Source organism: Podarcis bocagei (genome assembly GCF_964188305.1).
Source record: "Podarcis bocagei genome assembly, chromosome: 7".
Classification (NCBI taxonomy): Eukaryota; Metazoa; Chordata; class Lepidosauria; order Squamata; family Lacertidae; genus Podarcis; species Podarcis bocagei.
The window spans coordinates 10,907,451-10,922,857 of record NC_138132.1 but is presented as its reverse complement, the minus strand read 5'-3'; the positions used below and the strand labels follow the sequence as shown (position 1 = coordinate 10,922,857).

At 47.6% G+C, this 15,407-nt stretch overlaps 2 protein-coding genes across 7 annotated transcripts in view; one reads left to right on the top strand and one right to left on the bottom strand.

Moving 5' to 3' along the window:
* The first annotated feature begins 1,619 nt into the window (after positions 1 to 1,619).
* On the top strand, positions 1,620 to 7,695 carry LOC308591217 (cell adhesion molecule CEACAM21-like). Of its 4 annotated transcripts, none has more exons than XR_014010067.1 (5): positions 1,620 to 1,867; positions 3,624 to 3,995; positions 5,609 to 5,738; positions 7,081 to 7,186; positions 7,427 to 7,695. XR_014010067.1 is itself a non-coding variant. In XM_081201780.1 (4 exons), exons 1-4 carry the CDS (start codon positions 1,795 to 1,797, stop codon positions 7,115 to 7,117), a joined length of 612 nt encoding a protein of 203 aa, XP_081057906.1. In that variant the 5' UTR covers positions 1,620 to 1,794; the 3' UTR covers positions 7,118 to 7,695. The 4 variants fall into 4 exon arrangements, 1 of the variants encoding a protein (XP_081057906.1); XR_014010068.1 differs by having other exon boundaries at positions 7,409 to 7,695; XR_014010069.1 differs by having other exon boundaries at positions 7,081 to 7,199; positions 7,437 to 7,695.
* Positions 7,696 to 10,673: 2,978 nt separating this feature from the next.
* The window catches only part of LOC308590542 (uncharacterized protein), a 51,750-nt gene continuing 47,016 nt past the window's right edge, over positions 10,674 to 15,407 (bottom strand). For 2 of the 3 annotated variants that reach the window (XM_081200683.1, XM_081200682.1), the window contains 4 exons: positions 14,840 to 14,955; positions 13,298 to 13,339; positions 11,489 to 11,532; positions 10,674 to 10,996 (listed from right to left, as the gene is read on the bottom strand). In XM_081200683.1, coding sequence (XP_081056809.1) covers positions 10,993 to 10,996; positions 11,489 to 11,532; positions 13,298 to 13,339; positions 14,840 to 14,955 — 206 coding nt within the window. In that variant the 3' untranslated portion in view covers positions 10,674 to 10,992. Of the gene's footprint in view, positions 10,997 to 11,488; positions 11,533 to 13,297; positions 13,433 to 14,839; positions 14,956 to 15,407 lie in introns of those variants that run through there. The other variant, XM_081200684.1, reaches the window with a different exon arrangement.

Genomic DNA, 15,407 nt, shown 5'->3' with positions numbered 1-15,407 from the left:
TTATGCATTACTTAATTTTATATTGCCTTTACCCTCTCAACTTATCATCCCACCTTTTACATTTTTACAATATTTCCCACAATACTCCTCACAGAACTTCTTACAGACCTACAAACGTTGTCTGACCATCACAAATACTTTTCATATAATTCGTAAATTTACTCCAGTCTTCGGTAAATTTCTGGTCCCAGCAGTTTCAGATCCTTCCTGTTAATTTGTCTAATTCTGCGTAGTCCATCAGCTTCATCCTCCATTCTTCGATCATTGGCAATTCTTCTTGCTTCCATTTCTGGGCCAATAATATCCTAGCTGCTGTTGCTGCATATAATTGCTGTTACTGCATATAATATAATTACTGCTGTTACTGTTTCTAATTGTTGACTTCTGCTAATAAAAGGATCCTCGGCAGAGCTAGCCGGCAGCTTGCTTGGAACATGCTTGCCAGCTTGCTCCTGCACAGCTCACCTGCATCCAACCTCCTGTCGTCTCCGTTATTCCTACAGTTTTTGAGCTTTCTTGAAGGTGGGTTGCAACAAATCGCTCACCCACCCCAACAACGCTGCCATTAGCATACAGCACAGAGGACACCAATCGTCTGCCCGATCGCCACCAGAAGCCATCAATCACTCGCCCAATTGCCACAACAACAGCCAATCGACAGCAGCCCTTGCCACAACCACCAATCAGCTCGTGACAAAAACCAATCCCCCGTCCCCACTCTGCACTATCCGTGTATAAGACGAGCCCCAATTTAATACATAATATTATCAGGATAAAACCTTATCTTATACACGGAAAAGTATGGTATGTACCTGGTTGTTGCTGAGATTGACGTGAGGGCGAAAGGGGTTTGATGATGGTGGTGGTGGTGATTTATTCAGTTTATACACCTCCCTATACCTAGAGGTCTCAGGGCGGTTCACAAAGAAGACCACAACATATAAAATCATACCAAAAGCAGTGACCCAATAACACCCCCCCAAGCCACATTCTAAAAGGGTGTTGGATGTCAGTAAGATCAACCAAAGGCCTGCTTAAAAAGGAACATTCTTGCCTGGAGCCTAAAGGTGTATATAATGAAGGCGCCAGGCGAACTTCCCTGGGGAGAGCATTCCACAGACGGGGAGCCACTGCAGAGAAGGCCCCGTTCTCGTGTTGCCACCCTTTGGACCTCTCTAGGAGGAGGCACACAAAGGAGGGTCTTGGGAGATGATCTCAGGGTCTGGGTAGGTTCATATGGAAAGAGACGGTCCTTGAGGTATTGCAGTCCTGGGTTGTTTAAGGCTTTATAGGTCAAAACCAGCACTTTGAATTGGGCCCGGGAACTAATTGGTAGCCAGTGCAGTCAGGCCAGGATCAGTGTATTTAGCCACATAGTTATAGCCTGCTACACATCTTTGGAAACCAAGAAATATGACTTTTAAAAAGTCTATTCATTATTTGTGCTCATTATAAACCCTGCCAGCTCGCTGTGGTTTAAACCCTGGACTGATGCGCCTTTCTCGGATGGGCCCCCCAAATGGGGTCTTCCCCACCCAACTCACCAAGGCTCACACTCCAGCTTTATGACCTCCTATGGTTACCTGGGAGCTAACAGGTGAGGGAGGCTGTAGTGAGGTATCCTAGGCTAAAGCTGAGGAGATCTTGCAGGGGTGGGGAACAGGTGGCCTAGGCTGGGTGGTCCTGGGCATCTGTGGTTACGGACAGGGGAGGAACCCATGTCTATGGCTGGGCACAAAATCATCCTCCCAGGATGCCCCAAGCCCTCTCACCTACAAGAGTGGCACCAACACCATGCAGAGAGCCCACCCAATAGCTGGGGGCCCCTCTGGCCGTGGAAGACCTTGGCCGATGCTGCTTCTAGCAGGTGAGAGACTGTGGCAAATGCGTCATCAGTGGGGCTGCCTCTGAAGACAGTTCAGAAGCTTTGAATGGTGCAAAATTTGGCGGCCAAGTTGCTCACCGGAGCAAGATGGTTTGAGCATATTGCACCAATCCTGACCCGACTGCACTGCCAATTACCGTATTTTTCGCTCTATAGGATGCACTTTTTCCCCTCCAAAAATTGGGGGAAATGTGTGTGCGTCCTATGGAGGAAATGCAGGGTCCTTGGCTTCAGCGATAGCAACGCTAAGCCTCTGAAGCGCAGAGGGAGCGCTCCCTCCGTGCTCCAAAGGCTTCGCGTTGCTTTCGCTGAAGCCTGGAGAGCAAGAGGCGCCGGTGCACACCGACCCCTCTCACTCTCCAGGCTTCAGGGATAGCCCCGTGCAGCCCCTCCGGCAGGGAGAGGCTGCAAGTGGCTATGGCTTCTTTACCCCCGCGCAGCATCTCCTGGCAGGGAGAGGTTGCGTGGGGCTAAAGAGGAAGCCAAAACAGCCAGCGGGATGGATCCCACCTTGGCTTGTTCCATAGCTGCGCGCAACCCCTCCGGCAGGGAGAAGCTGCACGGGGCTATGGCTTCTTTAGCCTGTACGCTGCTCTTTGGGGCTGGGGGGAAAATAAGATTTTTTTTTCTTGATTTCCCCCCCTAAAAACTAGGTGTGCCCTATGGTCCAGTGCGCCCTATGGAGCAAAAAATACGGTACTTTCCAGGCCCAATTCAAATGTAAAGGCTCAGGACCTCAATACCTCAAGAACTGCCTCTCCCCATATGAACTGACCATCCTTTGCGGTCCTCCTTCATGTGCCTCACAAACAGAGCCGGATTTAGGTTTGATGAGGCCCTGAGCTACTGAAGGTAATGGGGCCCTTTAAATGTCCAGCTGTCCTTTGTCAACAACAAATTGTCGCTGTTTTTGTGTGTGTTGAATATATGCTGTACGGTAATTTATGGACCGAAGTAGGTGGGATGTTTTAAATATATTTCTTCCCCCCCCCCACTTGGTTTTAATGTCTCTATGTGGGGAGTTTGGTTTGTATGTTACTTTGGTTATATGTTACTTTGGGCACTGCACTGGGCAAGATAAAGGGAATAAGAAATTTAATAAATCATCATCATAATAACACTGTGTTTTAATTTGTTGGAAGCTGCCCAACAATAACCCAATAAGGTGGGTGGCATAATAATAATAATAATAATAATAATAATAATAATAATAATAATAATAATATACTTTTAAAGAAGTCTCCTAGCAACAAACTACAGTCCCCAGAATTCTTTGCAGTGGTATGGTGCTGCTTTAAGTGCAGATGGCGCATAGGATTTTCAGAAAACCCCTTCCCCAGTTGGTAACAGGATTCAGGGCTGGGGTCTAAAATTCTGGCTTAGGCAGGGAGTCTGTTCTTAAGGCACTTGTTATGAGCTCTGCTGCAGCCTCAATATAAGTCATGCCTCCCAAATTTTCTCCCTTTTTCTCCAAGACATAACACTGGAAAACCCTCTTGGTTCTTGCTCTATAACGGAAACATGTTTTTAGTTGTCATTGGTTTCAGAACATTTCAAACTGCAGCTGCTTCCGAATTTCCAGAATGTTGCAATCTGCTTGCTTTTGTTTTGAAATTGCACAGGGCAGGAATTTGATAAATGAATTTGATAAATACATCGCAAGCGCCGATGTCTCCGACCTCTTCCTTGAACTGAACTTTTGCTTCTTTCCCCTTCCGCCCAACCCCTGCTCTTCTAGCCCACATTCTGAATTCGTGCTTTGCACTGGTGCAAGCTGAGAAGATTAGAATTCCCATCGTGTTGCATCCGTGGCGTCCATCATTGGGAAAGGACGTAACACTAGTCCCAGTCAGTAGCATGGAGAGGGTCTTATTCTGCAGCTGGTTCCGAGGGAAAATATCAGAGGCAAGTAATATTGTGACCTACCAACCTCAGCCAGTCTCCATATTCAATATCAGCTGGGCCTACACTGGGCGGGTGGACATCAATCCACATTGCTCCCTACACATCACTAATTTAACCCTCCTGGACAGCGGCTACTACATGATACAAAAGAAAAAAGATCTGCTGAGCTCATCCGAAGTGGGGAGGATATACCTGGCGGTCAGAGGTGAGTATATTTCGTCCCTGGAACTAAGGATAAACAAATATCTCGGTTTCTCATTTTTCCAGTCTTAGGTGCAGTTCTTCACATTTTTACACCAGTTTGCAATTTATTTAATTTTTAAAAAAGGTCATCATGACAATTCATCATCATTTGAATGGAAACTCTCCATAGATATGTACATGTATGTATGCAATTGTGACAATTTTTTGCAAGGCAATTTCCCTAAATATAGTGCGCTTCTGCAAAATATTTTCACCAACTTATGTGATTTTATGCACACTTTGACCTAATACAGTGGTACCTTGGTTAACCATCAAAATCCGTTCCAGAGGTCCAGTTGTAAACCAAAACTGGTTGTAACCCAAGGCGCGCTTTCGCCAATGGGGCCTCCCCCCAAAAAATTGGTTGTAATCCAAAAAAAGGGACACGCACTTCCGGGTTTGATGTGGTTGTAATCCAAAATGGTTGTAATCCAAAGCTGTAGCAAACCAAGCTACCACTGAATAGGTATTTCTGTACAAAACCCTTGGCTAGTGAACTGCCGTGCAAAATTCAGAGCAGCGCATTTGCAGAGCTGTGTTTCAGTTCTTGCCAGGGCTGGTCCAAGGCATTTTAGCACCTGGGACAAACCACAAAATGGCGTCCCTTTTCCCTGCCAGGGAAGAAGGGGTGAACATGAAGGAACAAGGGGAAACTAAAGATCTACCCCTATGGATCCTGCCGCCTAAGGCAGTCTTCTCACCTTCCTTCATGGATGGTCCGGCCCTCATACAGTGGTACCTCAGGTTAAGAACTTAATTCGTTCTGGAGGTCCATTCTTAACCTGAAACTGTTCTTAACCTGAGGTGCCACTTTAGCTAATGGGGCCTCCCGCTGCCGCCGTGCAATTTCTGTTCTCATCCTGAGGTAAAGTTCTTAACCCGAGGTACTATTTCTGGCTTAGTAGAGTCTGTAACCTGAAGCGTCTGTAATCTGAAGTGTCTGTAACCTGAGGTACCCCTGTACTTGTATTATTTTGGAAAATGTGAAAGACCTGGGTTCACCTTTCCTTGTGAACCGAATCAATTTTCTCCCTCACCCTTACCTGTAACTGATGCAGAGCACAGGGATGCTCAGCTTACCTGAGGATGAGCTAAAGAAAATAAACAACTATCTGACTTTTAGAAAACACCTGAAGGCAGCCATGTTTAGGGAAGTTTATAATGTTTGATGTTTTATCGCGTTTTTAATATTCTGTTGGGAGCTGCCCAGAGTGGCTGAGGAGGCCCAGCCAGATGGACAGAGTATAAGTAATAAATTACTACTACTACTATTACAGTCATTCCTTGGATCCGTAATGCCTTGCAAGTCAAATTTTTTGGCTCCCAAATGCCTCAAACCCAGAAGTGAATGTTCCGGTTTGCGAACGTTCTTTGGAACTCGAACGTCCAACAAGGCTTCTGCGGCTTCCGATTGGCTGCAGGAGCTTCTGCGGCCAATCGAAAGCCGTGCCTTGGTTTCTGAACATTTTGGAAATCAAATGGGCTTCCGGAACGGATTCCGTTCGACTTCCGAGGTACTGCTGTACTATTATTCCTATTATATGCATATTTTTTGCTTGCTGTCTGCATGTGGAGATCTGGGCAGAAAAAGGAAGGTGCATATTCCACCTGCCAAAGTCACGGCGGGGCTTGTCGTCGGATGTATTTCGCTGTCTCTGGTCTTGGTAGGCATCGCTTCCTACTACACGTTGAGCAACTATGCAAGGTAACGCTAGCTTGTTTTTGATTTCATTTTGGTTACCGTATTTTTCGCTCTATAGGACACACTTTTCCCCCTCCAAAAATTAAGGGGAAATGTGTGTGCGTCCTATGGAGCGAATGCAGGCTCCTTGGCTTCAGCAAAAGCAACGCGAAGCCTCCAAAGCACAGAGGGAGTGCTCCCTCCGCGCTCCGGAGGCTACGCGTTGCTTTCTCTGAAGCCTGAAGAGCAAGAGGGGTTGGTGCGCACTGACCCCTCTCGCTCTCCAGGCTTCAGGGATAGCCGCCTGAAGCCTTCAGAGTGCAGCACGAGTTCCCGCTGCGCTCCGTAGGCTTCAGGTTCCTTTCGCTGAAGCCAGGAGAGTCTTGCTCTTCCGGCTTCAGCAAAAGGAACCCAAAGCCTCCAGAGTGCAGCAGGAACTTGCGCTGCGCTCCGAAGGCTTCAGGGATAGCCGCCTGAAGCCTCCGGAGCACAGCTAGAAGTCCCGCTGTGGTCCGGAGGCTTCAGGTTCCTTTTGCTGAAGCTGGGAGAGCAAGACTCTCCCGGCTTCAGCAGAGAGAGCAAGACTCTCCTGGCTTCAGCAGAGAGGGAGAGCTGCGCAGCGCCCCTTCAGCCAAGCGGGAGGAGAAATGGAAGGGGCTCCATTTCTCCTCCCGCTTCGCTGAAGGGGCACTGAGCAGAGAGGGGGAGACTTTTTTTTTCTTGTTCTCCCCCTCTAAAACAAGGTGCATCCTATGGTCGGGTGCGTCCTATAGGGCAAAAAATACGGTAAGTATAATATAAGGCAGGTCTGGAACAATAGGCTGCTTTACGGATGAGCAGGCCAATACAGAACCACGCAGGAGAATGAAAGCAACCAGGAAGACAGGCTGAATGTAGAGCCTTTGCCCCAACCCAGAACAACCGGAAACTATATTTAACTCTATAGTCCCCAATTACGATGGGTGTTGTTTATATTCTTTGACCAAAAAGTGAAGGAGGTGTATACAATGTGCTGTCCAACCATCTTAGGCCGGGACCCTGCTGTGTAGGGCTTGTTCCTCTCTTATTGGTTGCCCTTTCCTAATATTTCATTTTCCCCGTAATTTTTTGCATCCATGATATTGTACTTGCATTGTATTGTTTTATTGATTTAATATGCTGTAAACTGCTTTGGGATTTTTCTTTAAAATATAAAGCGGTATAGAAATTTTTAAAAATAAAACAATAATAAATAAATTGTATTTCTGTGTTCCGTGGCAAGCTGCCTTTCCTCTCAAAGGCGGCATAGGGATGTTTCAAAAAATATGAACTAGAACCAGCTTCTCACTCCAGCAATCGTTGTTCCTTTCCCTCTTTCCTTGCGTAGAATTGATCCTGAACAAGCCCATTCAATTCTGATCTGAAGCAAAAGCCAGGAGTCCAGAAACATCTGGAGGGCCAAAGATTCTGCACCCCTGCCTTAAATCACAGAGGTTGGTAGTCACGGTTTCCTTCTGAGGGTCCATTTCCACCTCCAGATGTCAACGAGAGCATGGCGACTTCAGTTAAGGGAGCTGTGTGTACAGCAGGAGGGGTTGGGGCTAGACTTGGCCTTGAACTTGGGTGGATGTGGCACCTAGTGGGTTGGGAATTACCCTTCTAGTCCCAAAGGGAGTAGGATACGGATGCTTCTAATTTCCCTTCTCTGATTCTAGACAAGCTCTCTTTTAGAGAGGGAGGAAGCAGAAGAGATCATCGTTCTCCAGTACAGCAGTGGCGTTTGGAGCAGCAACAGCCAACCCCACAGACTGTATGAGTCACTGCCCTCCCCACCGCAAGAGGAGGAGCTCCATCTACCTGGAAACTGTGAATGAAATAATCAAGGACAGTCTGGCAGCTTCTTGAGCACCAACCTTTACGGCCAATCGGACCCCCCAGAGGTAGAAAATAACATCAAATATACACCTGTGAAATAAAAGCCTCCAGTGCCCATTTAGTGGCACCCATACTCCTTTGTTCCATTGTGTTGCGATGGGCAGTGTTGGCTCCAGGGATTTTGGGGGAGGGAGAACCTTCGACAAGATGCCTTCAGCTGGATCCTTGGACCCATCTCACCTTTGTGGTTTGTTGTTGCTCCTTCACCTGCTCTCTCTCTCTCTCTCTCTCTCTCTCTCTCTCTCTCTCTCCCCCTCTCTCTCTCCATGGGCCCAATCTGCCCAGAGCCAGATGGTAGTAATAGTAATAATAATAAATATTATTATTATTATTATTATTATTATTATTATTAATAATAATACAGTGGTACCTCGGGTTAAGTACTTAATTCGTTCCGGAGGTCCATACTTAACCTGAAACTGTTCTTAACCTGAAGCACCACTTTAGCTAATGGGACCTCCTGCTGCTGCCGCGCCGCCGGAGCACAATTTCTGTTCTCATCCTGAAGCAAAGTTCTTAACCTGAAGCACTATTTCTGGGTTAGCAGAGTCTGTAACCTGAAGCATATGTAACCTGAAGCGTATGTATCCCAAGGTACCACTGTAATAATTTTTATTTATACCCCGATGGCTATGATAATATTTATACCCCACCCACTCTGGGCAGCTCCCAACAAAATATAAAAAAATAGAATAAAACACCAGACATAAAAAACTTCCCTAAACAGGGCCGCCTTCAGATGTCTTCTGCAAGTCGGATAGTTGTTTATTTCCTAAGCAAGTACAGGCTTGGTGCTCTTTTGCCAACCTCCTGGCAATGTGGTGCAGTGGTTAGAACGTTGGACTAGGAGCTTGGGAGGCCAGGGTTCAAATTCCCGCTCAGTCATGAAGCTCATTGGGTGACCATGGACCAGTCAATGTCAATAATAATAATAATAATAATAATAATAATAATAATAATAATAATAATTTATTTCTACCCCGTCCATCTGGCTGGGTTTCCCCAGCCACTCTGGGCGGCTTCCAACCAAAGATTAAAAATACATTAAAACATCAGTCATTAAAACTTCCCTAAACAGGGCTGTCTTCAGGTGTCTTATAAATGTCCTATAGTTGTTTATTTTTGCGCAAAATATGGTCTGAAGCTCAACATCAAAAAAACGAAGATCATGGCCACTGGTCCCATCACCTCCTGGCAAATAGAAGGGGAAGAAATGGAGGCAGTGAGAGATTTTACTTTCTTGGGCTCCATGATCAGTGCAGATGGTGACAGCAGCCACGAAATTTAAAGACGCCTGTTCCTTGGGAGAAAGGCGACGGCAAACCTAGACAACATCTTAAAAAGCAGAGACATCACCTTGCCAACAAAGGTCCGTATAGTAAAAGCCATGGTTTTCCCAGTAGTGATGTATGGAAGTGAGAGCTGGACCATAAAGAAGGCTGATCGCCGAAGAATTGATGCTTTTGAATTATGGTGCTGGAGGAGACTCTTGAGAGTCCCATGGACTGCAAGAAGATCAAACCTCTCCATTCTGAAGGAAATCAGCCCTGAGCGCTCACTGGAAGGACAGATCGTGAAGCTGAGGCTCCAATACTTTGGCCACCTCATGAGAAGAGAAGACTCCCTGGAAAAGACCCTGATGTTGGGAAAGATGGAGGGCACAAGGAGAAGGGGACGACAGAGAATGAGATGGTTGGATGGTGTTCTTGAAGCTACCAGCATGAGTTTGATCAAACTGCGGGAGGCAGTGGAGGACAGAAGTGCCTGGCGTGCTCTGGTCCATGGGGTCACTAAGAGTCGGACACGACTAAACGACTAAACAACAACAAGTTGTTTATTTCTTTGATAGGAGGGCGTTCCACAGGGCGGGTGCCACCACCAAGAAGGCCCTCTGCCTGGTTCTTAGGGCTCACCCATGCTTCTCCTTGTCGTGTGCCTAGGAAGCATGGGTCCGATTGATCCTCTGTTTGCCCCACAGCTTGCCCCAGGAAAACCCACTCTTTAGCTCTGTATCGGAACAAATGTTAGTCCCTGGGAAAGCTGATTGACATTTGCTCAGATTCAGCACAAAAGAGGGGGAAGCGGTGGGAAGCCTGGATGAGACCTCTGCCTAACCCACCTCACAGGGTCGTTGTGAGGATAAAATGGGGGGAGGGACCATGTATGCTGCCATCTTGAGCTCCTTGGAGGGGTGGCGGGATACAAATCCAATACATTCTTTACTTGCTTAAACAGGAAGTGTGAACAGCAGCTGCCGAGCTCCAGGGGTCCTAGGTGGGGTCCAGATCTCAGAAAGATCATTTAAAAAAGGAATTAGCTCCAACTTGACACATCCAGAAAGGAACTACCATATTTTTCGCCCTATAGGACGGACATTTTCCCCTCCAAAAATGAAGGGGAAATGTGTGTGCATCCTATGGGGCGAATGCAGGCTTTCGCTGAAGCCTGGAGAGCGAGAGGGGTTGGTGCGCACCGACCCCTCTCGCTCTCCAGGCTTCAGGAAGCTCTGCGCAACCCTCGGGAGACCGGCTCCGAGGGTTGCGCAGAGCTGCCTGCAGTCCCGGGCTCAGCGCAGCTCTGCGCGGCCATCGGGAGCAGGGCGCGAAGTCCCGCCCGGTTCCCGATGGCTGCGCAGAGCTGCCTGCAGTCCCGGGCTCAACGCACTTCTCCCCATCGCCAGCCCCACAAGCTCGGGGGACAGCGGGGAGGCGGAGCGCGCCTTCCCGCTGTTCCCCGACCTGGTTCTTCCAGCCCCGCACCTGGGGGGGAAATTAAAAAAAAATTCTTTATTTCCCCCCCAAAAAACTAGGTGCGTCCTATGGGCCGGTGCGTCCTATGGGGCGCAAAATACGGTAACTTCAGTTCATGCTCAATCCTGTATAAAACAGCCTAGTTCGGTTCACACTCGGTTCACAGATCAATTCAAGTTTATGGCAAACGATCCTCAGTAATTTAACCCAACTACCCAATGTTTGGATCGTTTCAGGTTGCCGTCAAAAAGAGACGTAAGACAGTAAGAAAACAGTGAAATTATTTAATGCATTTTCTCCAGCCGTTTTGATATTTAAGCAAACAAGCACAAAGAGTCTAATGCGTTTTTCTTTTAAAGTAAAAACAACAACACATTGAAGATTAAACCATTCAGAGTTCTACCTCAGAATGATCTGCAGGGATGCACATTAAGGCCACATTCATGCCATGTATTTAAAGCACTATATTTAGAGAAGTCTGGGTTTTTAAGGCAGGTATATCAAGGACGGTCTGGCTGGGAGTTTGCAGCTGACAGGCATCTAGGCAGAAACGTTCAGCTGGGAGAAGGTATTGTAAGTCCTTATTGCTACGCAGGAGATTCTACACTCAGAAATCACCTGGATAAACAGAGAGAGAGAAAAAAAAATGAATGTGTGTCAAGGGTGCAGGATCTGGCCCAGAATTTATTTCCAATGCCAAAAACTCAGCGATGGGATTTGAGGAAATGCACGTGCAGGAAATGTGGGGCGGGGCAGGCAATAAGCTGCAGTGAGCTGCTGTGGGGCAGGGCAGAACTGTGTGTGCTCAGTGCCCCCTAAGTTAGCCTGTTGCCCCCAAGGGGTGGGGGAAGGCATTGCGCCTTCACTAAAGTTCACTAGAAGTTAAATTTTCAACTGCTGGTCCAGTCACCTTCTGTATACGGAAAGGTGGCAGGGGCAGCTTTAGGGCTGGACACTGGGCACTGAGCCATGGGGGTGCCATCTTAGAACCGGGTAAGTGAGGCCCTGGGCTTTGGGGAGGAGATGTGAGAGCTCTGGCAGGGTCCTAAAGTCCTCCCGCCTCCTTCCCAAAGCCAGGAGAAGTCACAGAAACGGGGGGGGGGGGCTTACCTCTCCAGTTCCTGATACACACCCCCGTCGTCACATAGCACCTCCTGAAGACAAAACGTTGAAAGAGTTCAGCTGTGGGTCTGATCTGCCTGCCTTGCACGCTAATTTGGGGGTGGGGGTGTCCATAGACCACCATTGCAATCCACACCTGACACCTAGGTTCATCCCTCTCCTGTTAAAGGGATCTTAAGACAGTAGGCCTAGCCGACCGTTCTGCCGTAGAATTGGGGCCTGAGCGAGCTGCTGTGTGTCGGAGTACAGTCATGAAATCATAGAATTGTACAGTTGGAAGGGACCCCAAGGTTCATTTCAGCTGGAGCATCCCTGACGATTGACCATCCAACTTCAGCTTTAAAAACTCTAGTGAAGCAGAGTTCACATCCTCCTGAGAGAGACCATTCCCCTGTCGAACAGCTCTTACCGCCAGAGAGTTTTTTTTCACTCAGAATCCCCTTCCTTGTAAATTGAATGAATGAATTTCATTATTACGGTCACAGACCAGTTCCGGCTCACTCATAAAACACAACAGGAATACACTGAATTGCAACTGGGTATAACAGAGACCATTCAGATATAGCGGCAGTTTAAAATATATATTAAATCTTGATCACTAAAATATAACCTAAAATTGTCATTTAAAACGTTAATCATTTTGGTAAAGGTAAAGGGGCCCCTGACCATTAGGTCCAGTCGTGACCAACTCCGGGGTTGCGGCGCTCATCTCGCTTTATTAGCCGAGGGAGCCGGTGTACAGCTTCTGGGTCATGTGGCCAGCATGACTAAGCCGCTTCTGGCGAACCAGAGCAGCGCACAGAAACGCTGTTTACCTTCCCGCCGGAGTGGTACCTATTTATCTACTTGCACTATTGACGTGCTTTCGAACTGCTAGGTTGGCGGGAGCTTCTGATCAGCAAGTCCTAGGCTCTGTGGTTTAACCCACAGCGCCACCCACGTCCCAATTCAGATATAGTGGCAGTTAAAAATATATATTAAACCTTGATCACTAAAATATAACCTAAAATTAACCTTAATCATTTTGGTAATTCCTTGTAAATTGAAACTATTGGGCCCTACCCTTCAGAGCATCAGAAACCAGCAGCAAGGCAGCCTTTCCCCCAGCCTTCTGCTGACCTCTGCAAGGCCGACACCAATCTGTCCGCCCAATTCTGCACCACCTGCAGTTTCCAAACTGTCTTCAAAGGCAGCCCAGGATCATATTGCGCCGGAGATGTCCAATTTAGGGCTGTGGTCCAAGAACATTCGCAGGGCACCAGGTATTTGGGTGGGTGGCGGCGAGACTTGAGTGGGCAATGCTGACTCAAAACGAGGCAGGATCCTGCAAGGGGCAGTCGGCGTGGGCAGGATCCTTCCCCCACCCACAGAACAACGGCCAGTTAGGCTCTGAGCCATCCGCTGAGTCATGCAATGAGCAAACCCTACGTCACAGTGTGGTATGAGTCAGCCTTGCCAAAGGAACATAAAAACAACAACACAACCACCGCTATCGCAATTCTTTGCCTACACAGTAGGGCGGCTGCACAACCTTTGTGCCCCCAAAAGCCACAGACAGCAGTGGGTGGCGGTGGTTTTTGTCTCCTGTCACGTCTAGCAGACTAGACAGTCCAGAACGGACTCGCGGCTGGCTTGCCAAAAAGAGCGGAAGTCCCTATTTCATTCTCTTTCCCTTGGTCTCTTCCTTCCTAAGTCTAATCTTCACTCTGGAGGTATCATGGAATCATAAATTGTCAGAAGGGACCCCTGAAGGTCATTCAGTCCAACCCCCTGCAATGACGGAAGCTGTACACTTACCTGGTAGATGGTGCTGGGCTCAGCAGGGTTCTCAGGCTTGGTCTGGAACAAAGACAAACAGGAAAGCTTTCTAGGTTGCTGAAGCAATTCTGTGGAGGGCTGGACATGTCCCTGCTCTTTTCTTTTTTTTTAAGTCTGATTTTTGTATGAAGAAACAAAAAACTTCACTTCGGGTTTGTGGATGGTTTACTTTAACACATAAATGCATTCCCCTCCCCCTCCCCCCCCCAAAACACAGAATTAAGTCTTCATACACATAGCGTGTGTGGGACGCAAGTGGCGCTGTGGGTTAAACCACAAAGCCTAGGACTTGTCGATCAGAAGGTCGGCAGGTTTGAATCCCTGCGACGGGTTGAGCTCCTGTTGCTTGGTCCCTGCTCCTGCCAACCTAGCAGTTCGAAAGCACGTCAAAGTGCAAGTAGATAAATAGGTACCGCTCTGGCGGGAAGGTAAACGGTGTTTCCGTGCACTGCTCTGGTTCGCCAGAAGCGGCTTGGTCATGCTGGCCACATGACCCGGAAGCTGTATGCCGGCTCCCTCGGCCAATAAAGCGAAATGAGCCCCGCAACCCCAGAGTCAGTCACGACTGGACCTAATGATCAGGGGTCTCTTTACTTTTACACATAGCGTGTATGTTTTATCTAATAAATGCCCTTTGGCGCACAGGGTTTTTGCTTGAAGAACTGCACAGAATAATTCAGGGTGCAGATATTAGTTCAGGGAGTGCAAACGAGTCTGGTTTATGCTACAATCAAACGAAACAAAAACCTCTCTCGTCTCTCAGTGCCAAGACTGCCACTGCCCCTAACAGCTGCCATTCCCCGGGTAGTCATGGGGCAGGAGTGGGTGGCTGAGCTCTGTGTTTGAGCGGTGACAGAGTTACGTATAAGCTAAACAAGCTATAGCTTAGGGCCCCACTCTCTTGGGGGGGCCCGAAAAAAAATTAAAGTAAAAAAGAACTGGATGTCCATTTCCAAAATATGAGATAAAAAACAAATAAAATAAAACCTACATACAGCGACAGTGTTTTGTGTTGTGTAGGCTCCTATGATGTAATTCATGGGCCCCGCCTGCTATATAAAGGGCCCCATAACCTTCAGTAGCTGAAAGGTAAAGGGACCCCTGACCATTGGGTCCAGTCATGGCCGACTCTGGGGTTGCGGTGCTCATCTTGCTTTATTGGCCAAAGGGGGCCGGCGTACAGCTTCCGGGTCATGGGGCCAGCATGACTAAGCCGCTTCTGGCGAACCAGAGCAGCACACGGAAACGCCGTTTACCTTCCTGCTGGAAGATTACCTATTTATCTACTTGCACTTTGACGTACTTTTGAACTGCTAGGTTGGCAGGAGCAGGGACCGAGCAACGGGAGCTTACCCCGTTGCGGGGATTTGAACCGCCAACCTTCTTATCAGCAAGTCCTAGGCTCTGTGGCTTAACCCACAGCCCTGGGTTTGAGCGCCAAAGTTCAGCACCAACTGAACCTCTGCTGTGCCAGGGTGAAAGTGGTTGTTCTAGCTGCAATGTATCTCAATCATCACTTACTTCTCTGGCTCTGCTACCAAGCATTTTGGATCGAGAGAAGTCCTTAGGTAAGGATGGGATTGTCGAAATCGGTGGTGGCGGCGGCGGCTGCAGGTTCTTCCTCCGAATGTGGACATCTGGAGACAAGGTAAGAATGGAGAAAAGCACTTCTTCTGTCTACCGAGCCAGATTCAAGGTTCTTTTATAAATTATAGCCCAGCTTGATTACTGAGACAATCTACAGGAGTGTCACTGATCTCTCCTCAAGTTGGCAAAGGTCTGATAGACAACAAGAAACCATCTTTGTGCCATTGGCTCAGTACTCTGGGTTACCCTGTTTATAGAGATTTTTAAACTTTTTAATATGGTTTTTATTGTACGGTTTCATGTTCAATTGCTGTAAACCACTCTGGTTTTTAAATGAATATTTTTTATTCTTCTTATTTAAATTTGTATACCGCCCTTCATCCGGGGTAGTTCACAACATAAAATAGGAATATAAAAACACCAAATACATGATAGAGTTAAGAACGGGACAAAACCAACCCCTCCTCCCACAATAGATTTAAAAGGGCATTGGATGTCAATC

What these genes read in the sequence shown, in the direction of transcription:
- LOC308591217 (XM_081201780.1), top strand. Translation starts at nt 1,795, where the DNA reads ATGCAGAGAGCCCACCCAATAGCTGGGGGCCCCTCTGGCCGTGGAAGA. An exon ending in GCCGATGCTGCTTCTAGCAG is followed by an intron (nt 1,868 to 3,623) that starts GTGAGAGACTGT and finishes CTGCTCTTCTAG; the next exon opens with CCCACATTCTGAATTCGTGC. An exon ending in GATATACCTGGCGGTCAGAG is followed by an intron (nt 3,996 to 5,608) that starts GTGAGTATATTT and finishes CTGCATGTGGAG; the next exon opens with ATCTGGGCAGAAAAAGGAAG.